The sequence below is a fragment of the Lichenostomus cassidix genome, chromosome 21 (genome assembly GCF_008360975.1).
Source record: "Lichenostomus cassidix isolate B80296 chromosome 21, HeHo_3.0, whole genome shotgun sequence".
NCBI classification, from domain to species: Eukaryota; Metazoa; Chordata; class Aves; order Passeriformes; family Meliphagidae; genus Lichenostomus; species Lichenostomus cassidix.
Window position 1 is genome coordinate 6,638,240 of NC_139501.1, and position 18,449 is coordinate 6,656,688.

Genomic DNA, 18,449 nt, shown 5'->3' on the forward strand with positions numbered 1-18,449 from the left:
CCCTGGCAATTACAGAACAATTCACATTCAGTTTTCATCCAAACCATGAACAAATCCCTCATCTCTGCCACTCACATGAGTTGTCACATACTGGCTTTTCTTAAAGCTAAACAAAGAACCTCTGACCTAAGGAGGAAAACACATAAATATAATATCCAGCTGTACCCAAAGCACAAGTTCAGTACAAAATTGATTTACTCAGACTTTACTTGGGCTGGGTAGGATGGAGCAAGGTGAGCAGCTGCACAGGGAGGTTGGTGGCTGGAAATTCCTGAGGCTCTCCCTGAGGTTCTCATCCCTCCAAGTCACTATTGCAGCCCTGTCCCTGTGTTGAGGATTTTGCAAAGGCAAATATTAAACCAGAAAAGTCAGAGCAGAAACTATCACCCCTGAGGGAGATGGTAAATGAAAACCTCAACAGCAGTCTCCCCCTCCCAGGCTCCAGGTCTCACACAAACTTATCTCCAGCTTCAGAAAAGGTTTGTCTTGGGACAGAACCAGGAGACAGCGACCAAATCCCAGTGTTCCCTGGAGGACCATGGGGCACCTGTCCTTGTCCAGCCTGTGGCCCACAGGAGCTCATTATCTTCCTCTGGCCACATGCAGGACCCTGGGTGGGACACAGCTCACATCAGAAAAGCTAAATTAGAGCACAGTAATTAATTAAGGTGAATGCCAACAGTCCCCACTCACAGAGGGTCACCCAGAGGGCAATTCCCAGAGCCACAGGCAGGAAGAGCTCAGATCTTTATGTGCTTCCCCAGTTACACCCGGATTGGGTTTGGTACAACCAAAGCCTGGAACAGGCAGGGACCCCAAAGCTGCGCCAGGTGCCTCTGCCCACCAGGAAGGGACACTGGGGGAGGTCCCAGGTGACAGGGAGCAGGGGAGGAGCTTCTGGGGCAGCAGGGATTGGTGGAACCATCCAGGCCAGCACAGCCCCTCTGCCCAGGGCTGCACACACAGGTGCCCCCTGACTATTAACACAGCCAGCAAGGCTGGACTGACCCTTGTTCCCTACATGCACCTGTCCCAGGTTTGCTGGATGCCTGGAGCATCAATCCCAGCACCCTGCAGGGGCAGGAGGACCACGAGTAATGCAGGTCCAAAGAGCACTGGGACATCACAGCCCCTTCCAGACAAACATTTCTGGATGGGAGACAAAAAACAAACCCCAAGTAACGCTGCAAGAAAGGCAAGAGAAACAAGGAGGACATAACCACACACACACTCCTTCCTGGGATTTTTTTATTTTTATTGTTTTAGTCTTTTTTTTTCTTTTTTTTTTTCCATTTTTTAGTATGGAGGCTCAAGTATCAGATGTAGATTCAATTTAAGCTTTACAAAAAAAACAAAAAATCAAAACAAAAACCCCTTTTGCATTCCATAAAAATTGACAGAAAAGCGCCTTGGAACCAGGCTATAGAAGAGCAGAACTTTCAGCAGGTCTCCAAATCACCATCTCCTGCACATCTGGGTTACTCAGTATCGTACAACCCCAAGGAACACCCTCTCTTCCCTCCCTCCCTCCAGCCAGCCCCTGTGCCCAGCCCCCAAACATACGTGGAATAGATTATTTTTCTTTTTTTTTTCGTTTTTCCAGTTCTTCCTCTTTCACACACCACAGTATTTAATAAATTTTTGTTTTACATTTTTTACACCAATGTAACAAAAGGCAGGAGGGGGTGAGGGAGGAAAAGACAAACAATGATCTATGGTGATGCATATAAATGGGGGAGGGTGGGAAAGGGCAGGGGGAAGAAAAAATAATACATGGACTTCTACAGAAACATAGCCTAAGGTCTCGATAGTAAAATGTGGTGCAAAGTAGGCCTCAGAGACTGAAAAAGTTTGTACAGCTTTATTCATGGGGAGAGGATGGCGCTGCATGGAGAGTATTGGATGCAAATCGTGACGTGACCAACAGAAAAGGGCAGGGGGGGATGATTCTCTACGAAAGGAATCTAACGAGTGCATGGCATGGCTGGTTAGCACGGACAGGACTTTAACTTTGCTGCTTTCTCTTCAAAGCCTCCACCAGGTCGTTTTTAAGAGCTTCTTGTTTTGATTTGTCTGCAAAAGTCTGCACAGACCTGCGGGGAAGAAGGAAAGGTGGGTCAGAGGCGGCGCAGGGGTGGGAACAGTCCTGGGAGTCAGGAGGAAGGAGCAGCCTCAGGCCAGGCTCAGCTCTGCCTGCTGGACCCCGGGAAGCAGAAGGTGACGTGAACACTCAGTGAGAACACAAAGCAAAACTCACTCTGGCACGGATGGCACCAAAGGCTTCCCCGGCAGCTCCGCTCAGCCCCAGCTGCCCCAGGGAGATTCCCAACGTTTGGCGTTACAGATCGGAAAAGCCCAGCATCCCACCAGCCAAGGGGTTAGCGCTCCTGCTCTCCCAAAGTCCACAGAAAATCCAGCCTCACCCAGCAGAAGGGCCGGGCTGGGGAGCTCTGACCCTTCTGCAGACCATTCACCCAGGGTCACCTCAGAACTTCCCACCGGTGTTTGCACCAGAGGGAAAAGCAGCCAGAGGTTCTGGTCTCAAATTGGCCTTTTTTTGTACCTTACCTAAGGAATGAGTGATCGAAGCAGCTGAAGAAGAACAGAGATACTGTCACAAGGTTATTGCAGGCCTTCCCTTCTCTGAAAGTACAGAGGAAAAGCTCCACCTTTCAGGAATCACCTTGATCGGTGCCCTGGGAGATGCCTGAGCAGGAACCTCCGATTTCAATGGGACTGTTAGAAATTTCCACTTTTAAAAAGGCCCCTCTTAAATAAATTGCTAGAATGGGTTCTATCAAGATCCAGATTTTTCCAGAGCGGCTACCACAGAGAAGTGGTAAGATCCAGTTGGGTAGGATTTCTCCTCACCAAAACCACATTTCACAGCCTTTTCAGGACCTGATCCAGTGCAAAGTTTCCCTGCCCATGGCAGGGGGCTGGAATTGGATGAGCTTTAAGGTCTCTTCCAACCCAAACCAGTCTGGGATTCTGTGATTCAGAGGGACCTTATTTTCCCTGGATGCTGTCTCCTATAAACAAGGCTGCTCTTTGTGGTGGTTATTCTACCATTTTTGTAACAGTATTTCCATTCTCTTGTCTCTGGAGACTTCTGCTGCTTTAATAAGAACATACACATTTTATATTTGCATTTGTCACTGGCTGAAGAAGTGGTTCTTGGCCACTATCAACAAATAGTGAGTTTCCCCCTTCGTCAGCTGAACGTGTTTGAAACAACACCCGTAACTCGTTAGGGACCAGAGTGGAAGGTTAAGCTGGCTCTGGGTTAGTCACTGCTGTGCACCCCTGACACTCAGAGCTCCAGAGCAAATGAGAGCACAGCAACAAATCCCTTTGGAGGCTGTGCAGAGCACAAGCAAGTGGAGGCTGGGAACGTTTGAGTGAGCTTGAGCTGGACTGGGTTTCAAGCTCCAAGGAAATTCAAAATCCACCAGGCTTATGGGAACGGGCGTGTGGGTGAGCACACGTTTACTCTGAAGTCATGGGAAGTACCAGGTCTTTTTTCCAAAAAGATTTCATTCTACAGGGAGTACACTAGGATTACAGGGAATTTCTTCGTGGAAGTGGTGTACCACAGGTGTAACAAACTGCTGGTGCCCAAGGGACAGAGTCCTAGGGCCTCAGATCAGATCAGCCCAATCCAACACCACTCCAGGCACAGGCCCACGTGCTCCTTTCCTGCTCCCAAGCCAGAGTGCAAGCGGTAAATCCTGCCACAATTCCCAGCGTGAGGTTTCACATGGGAGGAATGAACATTTCAAACAAGAACCACAGCGTTTAGTTGGCTGCATTAAGGAAGAACCCGTGGGTGAAGCGGCTGTGCCGCTGCTCCACTGCGGGATTAGGGGTTAGTTGTTCCCGGTTACCATGCAGGGCTGGGCTGGTGAGTCCTGGTTTAGTGCTGGCTCACACCTCACAGGCAGCGAGGGTACCTGGATTGGTTTAGTTATCAGGCTGGATGTAGATCTGGCGCTGGGTCAACACTTGAGAAAGTTCCCTCTGCAACTGCTTATACTTTTGGTTGTCGGGAATAGCATCAATAGATCTACAGAGAGCAGCGGGAAACCAGGGAGCAAACAGGGAAAAGAACAGTCAGGAGAAGTTGGTAACACAGAGCTGGGGTTCTGGGAACCTCCATGGAGAAAGGACACACACAGGTGAGAAGGAGCAGGGAAAGGCTGGAGGAGCTCCAGGTGTTTCCATCACGAGCTGCACAGGACCAAGACTCAGACTGAGGGATGGGGAGACACAGCAGAGAGATTCACCCACAACAGCTCAAGGCAACGTTCACAAGAGAAAGACTATTTCACGTTTCCTCTGATGTTAAAAAATGCTTCCTAACTAAACCCTGCTCAGCACTGAGGGAAAAAAGGGAAAAAGGGGAAACTGAGGCTGTTCTGAGCTGGGCTTGGAGCAGAACCCAGAGCAGCAGAATGCAGAACCTCTCTCCCAGGTTCTGCCACTCCCTCTGCCCACAAGCAGCACAAATATTTAATCAACACCATTTTTCTCTCTTTTTCCACGTCTCAGTGTGTGAGAGAAGAGCAGAGCAGATATTTGTGCCCTTTGCTCATTCTACATTATCACACTGCACTGGGAGGTCTCTCTGCACTTTACAATGAAGCAATTTGGCATCACAGTCCTGTACTTTTCTCTATGAGGATGAGAATTACCAGCTTGGGATTTCCACATCCAATTCCTGTTCAGGAATGAGCAGAGATTGAAAAGTACAGCACAGTTTCCCTACAGAAAGGCACAGGGAATTTAATCTGTTCTCATATGCTGAGTTTTGACCCCTGGTGTTGAGAGAAAGACAGAATTTAAAACAAAGTCTAAATACCACAAACCAATCACGTCATGACTTAATTCTGGGACTGTTTTTAAGAATAGCAGAAAGAGAAGTCAGAATTTAAGTACAGCTTGCAGGACTGTGAAGAATAAAGCTGATTAAACATAATCTGAAAATACAACTGTTAGTTGGGCTGTTTTCCTCCTGGTGAGAGAACAAGGGATTAAAACATTACTTCAGATTCTGTAATAGAAGAGTTCCCTGAACTCCACACGACAAATATTGTCCCAAAGCACAGGGAGGGGAAACAAAACCGGCTCGAGGCTGGGGTGGCACCACAGGGATGTGAAGGGTCCCACAGCCACTGCACTTCCCTTACCTCAGCCCATTAACGATGTCCTTTGTTTTTCCAAAATAAATCTCATTCAGTGTACTTCTGATTTTGTTTTCCATGTCCTAGGAAAAAAGAGTAAGAGAGCAGCTCTTCAGTGCCATCAGCTGTTTACAGGGATGCTGCAGCACCAGTGTCCCTGTGTACCCAGAGCATTCCCAGCACTCAGATTCCCACCAAACCCACTGGCACCCAAACTCTCTGCTCCTATCAAGGCTTTGTTCTGCTCTCTCCTCCCAGTCCATCGCTCCAGGCTCAAGAATCTCTCTGCACCACGAGAGGGCAGCTTCTCTCCAGCTTTCCACATTCTGCAGGAAAGGAAAATGCCTCTCACCCTGACCTTCCTGTGCAGCTCCCTGGCACTGGACAGACTCCAGGCTAGTCATTCGGGATAACCAACAGTCCCCTGTTCTGTGCTTAGAGGTTATTTTGAATTTTTGACTTTTTCTTGAAAGCTGCAGGACAGAGTTCTGAGAGATATTGTAATGAAGCAGCTTTTTTTCACTACATTGCTTTCACTCAAGCAAAAACCTTAAAAAAGAGATCAAAAAAGAAGTAACTGCCTGTAATTTCCCAGTTCCCCTAAAAATGCACCATAGTTGAGAATTTCCTCGTTTCTTGGCTATAAGAATCAAGGAAATCTGGAACACCTTCACTCAGGATGGTGCAGTGAAACAGCAGAGTGGTGCTGCACTTTCCAAGCAGCCCCACTCCTCGTGCTGAGCTTCCAGCACTGAGAGCTGCCACAAAATCCAACTCTAAACCCAATCCCAGGGTATCTCATAAGCACTTGATACACACTGAGCTTTCAGTCCAAGGGACAGCAGTGTGTAGCAACCAGACTTGAAATAACTCTCCCCAAAAGTGGCTGCAAAAGCAATATGAGGTAGGAAGTTGTCAATTAGTGCTCAGGCAAGGAACAGCCATTTTCCTGGAAGGTCACAGCAGTGCTGAGCAGGAGACAAAGGGCAGAGGGGTGAGATTGTATCCACCAACAGCTGGAAGTGATGGAAGGAAGGAGGGGCACTGAGCCATCACCCAGTGAGCAACAATGGGAATGAATATGCTGTTTGTAAAGAAAAAAGCAAGAAAATTCTGAGGTATGGAACCAGATTTTGGGAAGAGAACCTCCACTCACCTCTACCAAGCGGCCAATGTTGGCTATGTGTGGAGAGGAGTCACTCACAGTCTCATCCTTCTCCATCTGCAAAGGAAAGACACAGATCCATCCATCTCAGGGCATCTGAGAGCAAGGCAGGCAGGAGGGGTGGGAGAAGGGGTCAAACCAACTGCTCCAGGGTGCAAACACAGCAGCACCATGCTGAGACACTCCCAGCACCTGACACAGGCACACACTGGCAACAAAGATGTGGTGGAATGAAACCCAGGAATCCACATAACCGCTGCTTCAGTCCCAAATAACCCCACAACAGCCACTCCCTCCCCACCAAGGGACAGCCAAGTGTCTTTGGCAGGAGAAATTCAGAGCTGAACAACTCAAGTGTAGTGACACCAATGCTCTCAGTGCAGGACCTGAAGAAGACACAGGTCCCTGAACCAGGGGAGATCTTCCATCCCAAACATCAAAAAACAGGAGCTGGAATTGCAGCTGCAATGCTTGATTTTATCTGACTTTGCCTTATGGAATGTCCATCCCATGGCCTTCCATAGTCTGTGCTAAGGGAAAGTCCACCTTCCCCAGTTCTTGAGGTGAAAACTGTGGCCAAGGCACAGCCAAGCTGATGAACTATGAACATCAGGCCCAGGAACCTCAGCAAGATTTGCTGAGACAGCACGAAAACAAAACTGGGAGAGACAAATGCAGTGGGAAGAACAGTCTTCAAAGGGTTTGACTAATCCCACTGAATTCTCTTATCCATCTGTTCCTATCCCCCCCTCAGGGCAAAGTTTAAAAATCTGGGCCTGCTACAGGTTTCTTCTAATAAGCCAAGTCTGTAACAGGCTTGGGGAAGCGTGTAATTTAGTTGGACCCCCGAAGGCAAAAGATAACCTGGGAGAGGGGGAGAAAGAGCAGCAGGACGTTTAATTTTGCCTTTAGTCTGTTCACATGGAATGGAGACACACTGCCTGGGGAAGGGACCTAGCTGCAGTGGAGGGACAATGTGAACCTGAACTGCACAAACACACACATTCTGGGGAGTTTGGGATCTATCAGCAAATTGCCCAAATCTGGGGCATCTGGGAGCTGTCAGTGGGGCAGTCACTGCCACAGGCTCCCTGCTGTGCCTCCTCCACACCTGGACAGGCCCAGCTCCATGGTTAAGAAGCAGGATCTGAAAATAGATTTTTTTTTTTAAAAAAAAATGTATATTATTACATCTCCATAAAATCTACTGCCAGAAGGAAAACATTTTTATGTGCTCTGGAAGGCCAGATGTTATGAGAGGCTGTTTAAAGGAGTGCAGAGTCAGGATCAGCCGTGTCCTACAAACAGTTGGGTTTTGTTGAGTTGTTGGGGTTTTTAAAGGTTCCTTCCGGTGGCTGGCACTGCACAGGCTCAAGCAGCAGCATTTTTGCTGCTCAAATCAAGGGGTTGATTTGCTCTGAGGGGAAATTCCCTCTGTAAGCTGATGTTAAGGAGCAGCTCATCTTGCCACTGTCACTGCCCAGCTGCCCTGCTGGGCTCAGCCAAAGCCCAGGGTGAGCCCAGTCTCACCACAGAACCAGTCCTGGCCCAGGCCCAGCCCAGTCCCAGCTCTCCCCTGGACATGCAGGGCTTGGCTCCCCTGCCTGGCTCCCCCAGCCATCTGCTCCAGCTCTGACTCACAGGGAAACACTCCTCTGGGATATCTCCATGGCTGCCTGGGCACTTTGGAGGTTTCCTGCACGGAATAAAGCAGCTGTCTGCGCTTTCTGTAAACATTATTTGGAGGAATAACACCAAGAGAGGTATTTAAGCTGGATAAACACTTGTTTCATCATGAAAGTGTCTGAGAATACCAGGAAAGGTAGAAGGAAACTCATCCTCCATTTTGTTCTGAAAAGCCAACAACACGCACAGCTGCTCTGGCCACGGAGCAAAGTGAAAATCCCTTTAATGAAACACAAACACCAACGTGTGCCAAGGGCTCCCAAAGCCACAGGCAGTGGGCAGGCTGAAGGCTCCACGTGGAAAATATGTGGAATTATCTGGATACCAGTAAGGCAAAATTTGGCCTGCCTCTCCAGCACTTATTTAAACTATAACCAGCTAAATAGAGGTTGTGATCTCTGCAGGGCTTGCAGAGTTATAGGAATCAGCTGGGAACTGACCCCATCCCCTCCCAGAGATTTACTCTCACCACTGTAACCAAACACATCCCATTTCCTTTGCCAAACTGTCCAGCCAAAACCATGGAAAACCTGGGGATGCTACACGACCTTTACCTGCCACCTTCCAGACCTGCTCAACTCCTCTACTCCTTTTTTCTAAACTGTTACAGAACTGAATCTCTGTGAAATCTGTACAGGACCTTAAAACCCACCCTATTCCACCCCTGCCATGGGCAGGGACACCTTCCACTGTCCCACATTGCTCCAAGCCCTGTCCAACCTGGCCTTGGACACTGCTAGGGATCCAGAGGCAGCTGCAGCTTCTCTGGGCACTCTGTGCCAGGGCCTCACCACCCACAGGATAGCAAAGTGAGGCAGAAATAGTTCCCCAGACAATCCCTGTCAGCACATCCCTGCTGTCCTCTGCTTTAACACACTGCTCAGCTGATCACCATCAAAGGGACTCCAGGACAGTGGGCAACTGCACAGGGGGAGCTCAAGGATCACAGGAAGATCCCACTGGTGGAAAAACAAAGTTACAACACCTGGAAGTCAGTGAGATGGAGCCCTTGATGGAAATGGATGAGACTCCTAATTGCCGAGCACAGGGATTTCCCAGGGATGATGCATGGCAGAATGGCTCTGCTGGGGTTCCACTGAGCAGCAGCTGATCCCATGGCAGCTCCTGCTGCACGCAGGAATTGCTCTGTTTGCACAGCCCAGCCTTCCTCCAGCTCTGCAAAACCTCCTGCCCTCACTATAGAGTGTCCCAAGCTCAAAAATCAACTGAGCTGCCCTAATCCCAAATCTCAGGCCTCGCTTCCCTGTGACTTTACATACTCCCCTTCCCACATCTCCAAATGTAAATAAACCAAAGGCTTAGAGCCAACTTCTTTCTCAGCAAACTCGCTTCCTCAGGGCTCATCCTGGCTCAGGAAGCACACACACAGCTCCTTTGTGCACCAGGACATCTCAGGAAGGCACCTGCTCGTGCTGCTTGGGAGGAGGGGGCTGCAGAAACCCATCCAGCAAAGTGCAGTGCTGACTGTGTGCCAGGAAATGGAAAGCCTTTCCATCTCCTCTGCATAAAGTGAAACAGGATCACACAGCTGCTCGTACCTTCAACAAAAGTGCAGCCTAATGAAACCTCAAAATGCAGCCAGAGCCGCCTGGAGCCGTGGCGAACGACACAAGTGATTCCAATGTACACAGAGGGGACAGGACCCCGAAATCTGCCAGGGAAAATCATCTGCCAAACATCTGGCTTCAATCAGGAGGGGTGGGAGGTACCTGCAGCCCCCAGAGAACATGCAAGGTAATTGAAAAGCTGCTGGCACGTTTCATTTCCCTGCAAGTCTTGCTCCCTGCGTCCTCTCTGGCAGTATTTATGTAGAACAACATTAATTCCTAAAAATTACAGCCAAACCCCCACTGGGCACAGGAGAGTCTCTGCCATACAGAGGGACTGCTGCAGCCACAACCTAATGAAGTCAAGTGTGAAGATGTCACTTCAGTTTTACCTGTCCCTGGGTTTACAGGCCACAATTGCAAATGCTGTGTGGCTGGAGCTGGCTAAGAATTGATCTCATTCAGGGTAAGTTAATACATGCACAGATATAAACCAATTAGGCATACAGATAAATTCTGAAAAGGAATATATATGCCAACACACAGGTTTGTGTTGCACACTCCTGTTGTGTGTTTGTACATACATTTCCCTACTGGATCAGGACAGAATCTGAAATTCCACAACTGAACTGATAAAGCAAAAGTCGGAAATTCCCAAACCACCAGGAAAAGCCAATTAAAGCTACCCAGGGGAGTTTTCAATTTCCCAAAACAGGCTGAATGCTCTATGTCTCCTTCTTTCCTTATTCTGTCCACTTATAAATGTAAAATATTTGTCTCCTCTTACAGACAGCTCATATTGGAGCAGATGAAAAACTGCACTGGGAAAACCAAGGAAAAGTAGTGCAAGGCACTGGGAGAGAGATGTCAACTCCCAGTGCATGAAATAAAATACACACAGGCCAGGGATGTGACCTCTGAGTAGCATCTAGCAGGGAGGTACCACCACATGGCCTATGCTGTGGGAACACTCCAAGAGTATCCCAGAATGCTGGAATGGTGTGGGTTGGAAGGAACCTCAAAGCTCATCCAATTCCACCCCTGCCATGGCAGGGACACCTTCCACTGTCCCAGGTTGCTCCAAGCCCTGTCCAGCCTGGCCTTGGACACTGCCAGGGATCCAAGGGCAGCCACAGCAACAGAGTGTCTTGGAGAGCAAGAAAAAAAGTCATTCTCAAACATGCAGTGCAACAGTTAGGAACAGCCCAAGTGGGAGCCTTACAGTAATGAGTCTGGGGATATTCAAGAAAGGCAGAGTTTTTCCAAAAAGTCTTGACAAAGGCAACAAAACCCCATTTGTGCTAGGTTCAGGGCAACAATCTCTCACCTCTAGGAAGTGACAGCAGAGAACAGCTATTTCTAGACCCTTACTGCAGCTCCAAGCTCAGCTCCACCACGTGGCATTCCCTGAGCTGCTCCTCTGGCCTGCTCCTGGTCACCAAGTTAATCACTCCATCAGCACTCAAAAAATACCCCATTTGCAGCTCTGAGGCCAAACTGGTTTCAGAGTAATGGCTCTCACCAGACTTCCCTTCGCAAGCACTGAGTGGTTCCTCTGCCATCAGTTTGTGAGCCAGGATATGACCAAGCTTGCAAACACTTCAAAAGCTTCCTCTCAAACACAAGGACATCTGCTATTCTCATTTTAGGATCAAAGGTGGTCAAGTAGCTTAAATGCTCAGTTGACCAAAACCATGTAAAATTACCACAGACAAGGTTATTTCAAAATATTACTGATATTGTCAAGGTGAAACTGTAATGTGCCATTCAAGAGGTAAGTAAAACCAACTTTTGGCGGCTCAGTTTGCTGCAGGCTGTATAAAGGGTTGATCAAAAACAGAGAAATAAAACTTGCAGTCCTTGGGTGATGTGGCAAACTGGATTTAAAGCAAAGTCCAAGCCTTGCACTCAGGAGTTTGGTGCAGCTGCAGGTAAATCTGCAGGGTTCTGTCCCATCCACAGCCAGCAAACCCCAGCCCCAGGCTGCAGTGTGCCCCCAGTTCCCAGGTTTGTGCAGGAGCTGAGCATCCTCAGCTCAGCACTACTGCACCTTCCTGACACTGGAACCAAGCCCTGGCTGTAATGCACCACAGCTGAATCCAATGTTCTGCTGCTAAAATGATGACAGCAGCATGAATCTCCCCAGTGCAGCTTTGCAGGGAAAGTCAAACCAAACAAGCCCAGCAGCCCAGGCCAAGGTGTACTGAGGACACCCATTGTGCACAGGCCCTTGTTTTCCTTGGCACTGCTCGTGCTCCAGAGGCCACAGCCAGAGTCAAACCCCTGGCCTGCACTTCACAGCTCTGATTTACACGATTAGCAAGCCCTGGGATTAAATATTTGTCCGGGTCACCATAACTCGGGTGTAATTACTGCAGAAAGAGTCAAAAAAAGGCCCAAAACTGTCTCCAGATGCCTTTCTCCTTCAGTTGCTTTTCCATCAGCTTCTTCAACGCCAACAATGCGGAAAGAAAAATCACCCATGTCTGGGGCAAGCTGTGCAAGACTAACCCAGTTTCAGTCCCTCTTTGCAATTGCAGACCCTTCTTGCCTTCACCTGGTTCAAACCTGTACAAAACCATGAGGTTTTTAACAGAGTCTGCATTGTGCTTTGTATGGAAAGGCCCAGCCTGCCCTGGGAAGGCTCATAAAGGAGTTTCAGCTGCTGCCAATCTCTCCAGTCACTCATGACCTTACAATGTGCCTCCTGTCCTGCAGAGTTTATTACTCTGCTCGAGTCACTGACTTCCCCAGCCCAAAGCAAGCCCAATTCATCAGCAGGGAGACAGCAGCCTCTGGCAGGTGGTGGGGCAGAAGCACCCTCATCCCAGGAGGTCCAGTTCAGCACATCCTGCCTGTCAGGGCCTCAGCAGCAGCACTGAGATCAGCCAGTCTGGCACCTTCCCTGCTGAAAACCAGCTCTCACGAGGAAGTCAAAGTAATTAATGCTGCCACAAAACACCCAAATGTTTAGAACAGGCTTATCTTTTTTTCTTTGCTAGGAGATTTTTTTAGAATCCTGGTACTGTCCTGGTACTGTAGGAAGCAACTCTATAATTGGTATCTTTAAAAAACCCTACAGTCGGTGCAAAACACAGGTTTGTTCACAGTGGTTTAGCTTGCTTTTAGAAGAGAGACATAAGAAAAGAGGTCATCCTGTATTTTTACAATCCTGTTGGAATCTTCTAGTAAGAAAATGGGCAAATCTTACAGATAAAAATATCTGCAACATGCAACGAAGTACAAAAATTCAGGAATACCAAAAGACAAACTGAGACTTACAAGCAAGTCTAAACTCCTGCTGAATGTTTTATACTTTTAATTGCAAGCTCTGCTGTGTCAAGCACAGTTCAAGGGCCTTTCTGGTAATTACACACTGCATTTACCATTTCACTGGGCTGCAGAACAGCAGGAGAAGAGATGTTTATACAACACCTCACAAAATCAACTTTTTGTTCCTGACTGGGACTGTTGGGTGTGGAGGGAGGGAAGGGCTGCCAGCACCCTGCAGAACACAGCCATACCTGTCTGGTCAGGCTTCCCCCCAGGTTCATGGTACCAGAGCCAGTTTTGTTGGTCTGCAGCCACAGCATCACTGTGGAGGTCAGCTTGTAATGGGCAGTGCGGCCACTGGACTTCTCCTGCAAGGGCAAGGGAACAAAGAGGGAGAGAGACAGAAGGTTAAAACCCCTCCTAGAGCTAAACGGGGCTGGCCTGGCAGACCCCACAGGTAAGTCTAACCCCACTCACACAGCACAGCCTCTTAAAGACGATTCCAAGTGTGCACATTCCTCTAAGTTTCCAAGCCAAATCTAGTTAGAGCAATTTACCCTCCTATTACCTTGTTTTTATTACCTAATTAGTGATATTTATCTGTAGCCCTTTATGTTAAAAAAAAAAAAATCTCAGGATCACATGCACAGCAAGTAACATACTTCCAATTCTTCTGGGATTCTTTTTGATTACAGCCCTGACTTATCTCTATCCAAATTGCTTCGGGGCATTTTCAAAAATTAACAGGGGAAAGACGTTTACAGCCCTGACACAATATTGCATTGTTCAGTGGAACACCTGTGCTCCTTAATTGTCTGGAATTAACTGGGTTTTGTTTTCACTTGGGTGTATCAGCTGCCCCAGAGGCTGTACCTGAACCTCCACCACGTGGATGGAATCCCAGCATCCCTTAATCTTCTTTGATCCATCTCCAGCTTTCTTAATGAGGATCACCCCGGCAAAGCCATGATCCAGATCCCAGAGGTAGACAGAGGAGACTCCACCTTCAAAATACCTGCAGGATGCAATCCAAAGGCAAGTTAAAAGCAAGCAGGACCCAAGCCAAAGTCAGATATAGATAACAGTAATCTTAAATAAGCAGAATTTCTGTGTCTTAATAGAGATTATTTCTTCCTTTCAAGACAGCACACTCTCACAGTTACACACCCAGAAACACAGCAGCTCAAATCACTTCATAATGCAGAGACCTTAATTACAGAACTGCACATTTCTCCAAAGGAGAATAAAGGTCTGGTGAGAACCAGAGCTATTTACAGATTTCTACAGGACTTGAGCAAACAGTTCCTCTGATTCCAATTACCTACAACAGCTGGTAAAAGCACGAGCTACAAAGTGGGCTGAGAGCAAGGTTTTATTTTACAATTTGGTCTTTTTTCCCCCCCTCTTTTCCCTTGCTATTGGCAAAGTCTGGAAGTTCTTTACAGCAAAGTTCACTAATTAAGACAAAAGAGAGCAAGTAAGTAACTTTTTAAGCCTCAAAAGTTTGTGTGAAGCTGACACTGATTTACTGCAAAGGCAGCTGAACCGAAACCAAGGATCTCAGAAATGTAGGGATGCTCCTGGGGTTTTATTATTCCAGTTTCAGATATGGAAATGAGAAAATAATCCAGACTGCCCCAATCTCACGTGTCTGTTGCTAAAAGTACACTCAGAAAACCACCAAAGCAATGGGATCTGTAGAGCCCCACTCCCTCTGGATGGCACCAGTGCAGATGGAAAATGCACTTTATAAAATAATGGTGAACAATTCAAGACTGTTAGAAGAAAGATACACAAAGAGTAATTTTGTCTTCTAGGAAAGTGTAATTGCAACACAAAGCATTTTACCCCTTCCATTCTCACGTTCCCAAGCAGCCATCAGGAGGATGAAGGAAAAGGGAACAAATCCTCTGTCATGGCACACAACTCTTGGGTCTCAGGGGTGACCATCGCACAAAAGGCTCATGTGAAAGTAGGAGAGGCAACTTCATCAACAACACGAAATGCTGGTAGTCAGACTTTTCACTGCCTGCAGGAGGGCAAAATCTCATTTTTTGAGACACGAGGAGCTGCCAGGACTGACAGTTCCCAGCAGCTCAGGGGGTCAGGCAGACTAGCCTGGGCTGTACTCTGCCTCTGACTGTCACACACACCTGGCAGTGACCACATGCTCCTCCTCTTCTGCAAGAGAGGAAAGTATCCTTCGTGGCCAACACGAAAAAATTATTGAACCACTGTGCTCCCCTCCCTTCTACCCACAGGCCTACCAGCTGTGAATGGTGCTTACAAGTCAATTTACTGTGCAGTTTGGACTTCACATATTCACTCGAAGCATTGTGGACTAAAGCACACTAACCCACCCTTGCCCATAGTCAGGAGAAAAGATGGTGGGAAGCAAATGCCAGTAATACTTCCAGCACATTCTCTGCACTCCCAGACCAGTCCAGACCAGTATGTTGTTTCAATAGGGCAGAGCCACCAAAGAGCCCCAATTCCCTTTAACTGCAGACATGCAAGCCTGTACCCAAACCAATGGTGACCTCAGGAGGGGTAAACACCTGCCTATTAACTCACCACAGCCTTTTCTTTCTGAGTGCCTCTGCCACTCCTCAGCCCGGGCAGCTCAGGACCCACTGTCCTGGGGCACTTGTCAAGCACTGAGAACACAGCACTGAGAAGCAAAGCCCTTCATAGCCAGCTAAAGCCAGGCTTCCAGCAGGCAACTTCAACCTAACAAACCAACAAACACCCTTTTTATATCCCCTGGGGAATTCACAAATGGATTTTGGTTAATGCAGTTAATGGGAATTCCAGTCCTGCAGTGAACCTCAGTTGCAGCCTAAGTGACCCTTCCTTTGGCAGTGGGAGTCAAAGGCCAGAGAGTAGGAGTTACTGTCCCTTCTCAGAGTGAGATTGCTGAAAAATATACATATATAATATATTCTTTTTCACATACAGAATCAGTGAATTCACTCAAAATAAACTGGCAGGCACTGAGAACATTGCAGTGTGCACAGACAGTTTCCCCATTACCCACTTTACAACCTTGCTACAAGCATGAAACATTAATTAAGAGAGGGACCAAAACAAGGTTTTGGGAAATTTATTCTTACCTACTGTACTTTGATCCTAATGACATGAAACAGGAAAAAAATAATTTTTATGTGGTTCACCTTTATGAGCTTTTACATAAAGGCTTTTGTGGGTATTTTAAGAATGTGCTAAAATGTTGTCTGAAACCACATAAAACCATGTGAAGAGCCTCCCGCCAGAACCAACAGCGCACACATGGAAACGCTTTAACTGCCTTTGGAGATTTAATGAATCAAATATAGTATTAATATTGTTTTAAATACCAACATGCTATTTCAATAAAGCTGCCTTGCCATGGCCAGACCCAGGATCTGGAGACTGGAACAACAATGCCAGCGACTGAATCCAAGGCACGCCAGGATATACATTATCCAAAGGCTCCTCTGTGCTTCAGCACTACAGAACCACTCCAAAATCCCCTCCTCCTTCGTGGGGAGAAAATACACAGCACTGATCACTACACTGGATTTCACCTTCCCTCACACAGCACTAAAGTGGGATTTCTGAACCCAGGAAAAGTTGTAGTCGGAGAGGGGAACATTCCTTGAAACCTGCTGTTGGCTTTTTTTTTTTTTAAGAAAAATAAAGAGGTGCCACAGGCTAATTGGTCCATAATAGAAAATGGGATGACAGATTGGAAGGAATTTAAATCGACATTTGTGGACTTGGATTTGCAGCAGGAAGGCTGGGCTTTCTCCAAGAAACCCCTTCACCATGGACTGAAAAGCAGCACATACTAAAATCCAAGCAGGAGAGGTACCAGCCTGGAAAAGGTTCCAGGAAGGCATAAGTGGGACCTTCTGTGTTAAAACAATGGATGGGCAAGGCAGAGCACAAACCCAAAGTCACACACAGCAGCTGCAGCAGAGCACTAAAGCTCCTGGGCTGAACATCTCTTCTCTTGGTGGCCTGTTCTGGATGTCCCTGTGCCTGATCCTCCCTAACAACTGCCACTGGAAAACACAACCTGTCTTCTCTGGAAGCTGGAATCACAGAATCCTTGAGGCTGGGAAAGCCCTTTAAGCCCAGCAAGTCCAACCACCAGTCCAGCACCACCACGTTCAGCACTAACCCATGTCCCCAAGTGCCACACCCACACGTTTTTTGAACACTTCCAGGGGTGGTGACTCCACCACTGCCCTGGACAGCCTGTTCCAACCCTTTACAACCCTTTCCCTGAAATTCTTTTCCTAATACCACACTTAAACCTTCCATGGCACAACCTGAGGCTGTTTCCTCTTGTCACCTGCGAGAAGAGACCAACCCCCACCTGGCTAGAGCTGCCCTCTCCCAAAGCACCCAAACAACCAGCACATGCTTTTAGAATGTTCAGAAGGCCTCAAATAGGAGTAATTCATATTGTGGTACCTCAGAACATCCCCAAGGGATAAATCATTCTCAAAGGACACCAGTTCAAAGCAAAGCAATCACTGCTCTCTGCCTAAGGACAAGATCAATCCAGGATGTTTCAATCAAGATCAATCAGGCTTTACCTACAGACAAGAGTTTGTTAAAAAAGAATGAAAAACCATTTTTTTATGGTTGTCATATCCCTTTTATTAACAACCAAAACACTGCTAAATGATATCATAGTTGGGTTCAGTTGGAAGGACCTTAAAAGATTGTTTAGACCAAGTGACATCCCTGTCCTCTCCGAATATAGCCAGTGTTCCATCTCTGGGAAAACAACTTTTTATACGGCTGCCCAGGAAGGTGACTAAAAGGCATAATGCCCAAAGTAATCATTCATTCTCTTTACAGAATTCAGAACAGCAGTTCACTCAAAATCAATTATAGTTCTAATGTCATGATCAAACACTGAATTTTTATGTCCGTTACTCATCAACCACAGAACTCCTGGAAAAAACTGTTTTATACAAAAAATGTCGCACTTAGGACTGACCTACTTTACAAATGCAAGAATAAAAGAAAATATTTAAGCTAAGAGTGATCCAAAGCTTTATGAAGTGTTTGAAGTTGAAGCGGGTGGAGACACAGGATGGAAACTTGTCTAAGGAGTCGGAGCTGTATCCATGAAATAGAGGCTGTGGCCAGAACAAAGCTCTAACTTCAAGAGGGATGTGATAGGGGAGGAAATCCCCCAGCTTCCAGCACAGACCTCAGAAGGGAGGGTAGATTAATCACTTTGTTTTAGCACTGAAGGACAGCTCAGAAAAGGCCCCGTGGCTCTCCTGATAATGTTCTGCTCCTGCGGAGCCTCACCAACGGATGCTGGACCCTGCACGGGGAAAATGACTTTCCACCACACAGCAATAAAAGCAAGCTCTGACTTTCAATTACACTTCAGAAACAAATCACTCATCCATAAAAACATTTGTGTATTTTCCAGTATGGAGCTGAGAGCCAGAGACAAAAAGTCTGTGGCTTATGGCTCTCACAACCCCCTGATGCCAAAGTACCAACACCTGGAACCTCAGCCTGGCCCTGAAAACCTTCCAAAGGCTTGCACAGAGTTTCAAA

The 18,449-nt window shown here is 47.3% G+C and overlaps 2 protein-coding genes across 4 annotated transcripts in view; one reads left to right on the forward strand and one right to left on the reverse strand.

Moving 5' to 3' along the window:
- Window positions 1-856: 856 nt before the first annotated feature.
- The window catches only part of HTR6 (5-hydroxytryptamine receptor 6), a 119,197-nt gene continuing 101,604 nt past the window's right edge, over window positions 857-18,449 (forward strand). The window contains exon 1 of the mRNA XM_085080076.1: window positions 857-872. The gene's annotated coding sequence lies outside the window, so the exon portion shown is untranslated. The remainder of the gene's footprint in view (window positions 873-18,449) is intronic.
- The window catches only part of CAPZB (capping actin protein of muscle Z-line subunit beta), a 66,372-nt gene continuing 49,153 nt past the window's right edge, over window positions 1,231-18,449 (reverse strand). For 2 of the 3 annotated variants that reach the window (XM_085080080.1, XM_085080083.1), the window contains exons 5-10: window positions 13,749-13,890; window positions 13,127-13,243; window positions 6,340-6,405; window positions 5,190-5,266; window positions 3,954-4,066; window positions 1,231-2,093 (exon numbers count right to left, since the gene is read on the reverse strand). In XM_085080080.1, coding sequence (XP_084936206.1) covers window positions 3,964-4,066; window positions 5,190-5,266; window positions 6,340-6,405; window positions 13,127-13,243; window positions 13,749-13,890 — 505 coding nt within the window. In that variant the 3' untranslated portion in view covers window positions 1,231-2,093; window positions 3,954-3,963. The remainder of the gene's footprint in view (window positions 2,094-3,953; window positions 4,067-5,189; window positions 5,267-6,339; window positions 6,406-13,126; window positions 13,244-13,748; window positions 13,891-18,449) is intronic. The other variant, XM_085080081.1, reaches the window with a different exon arrangement.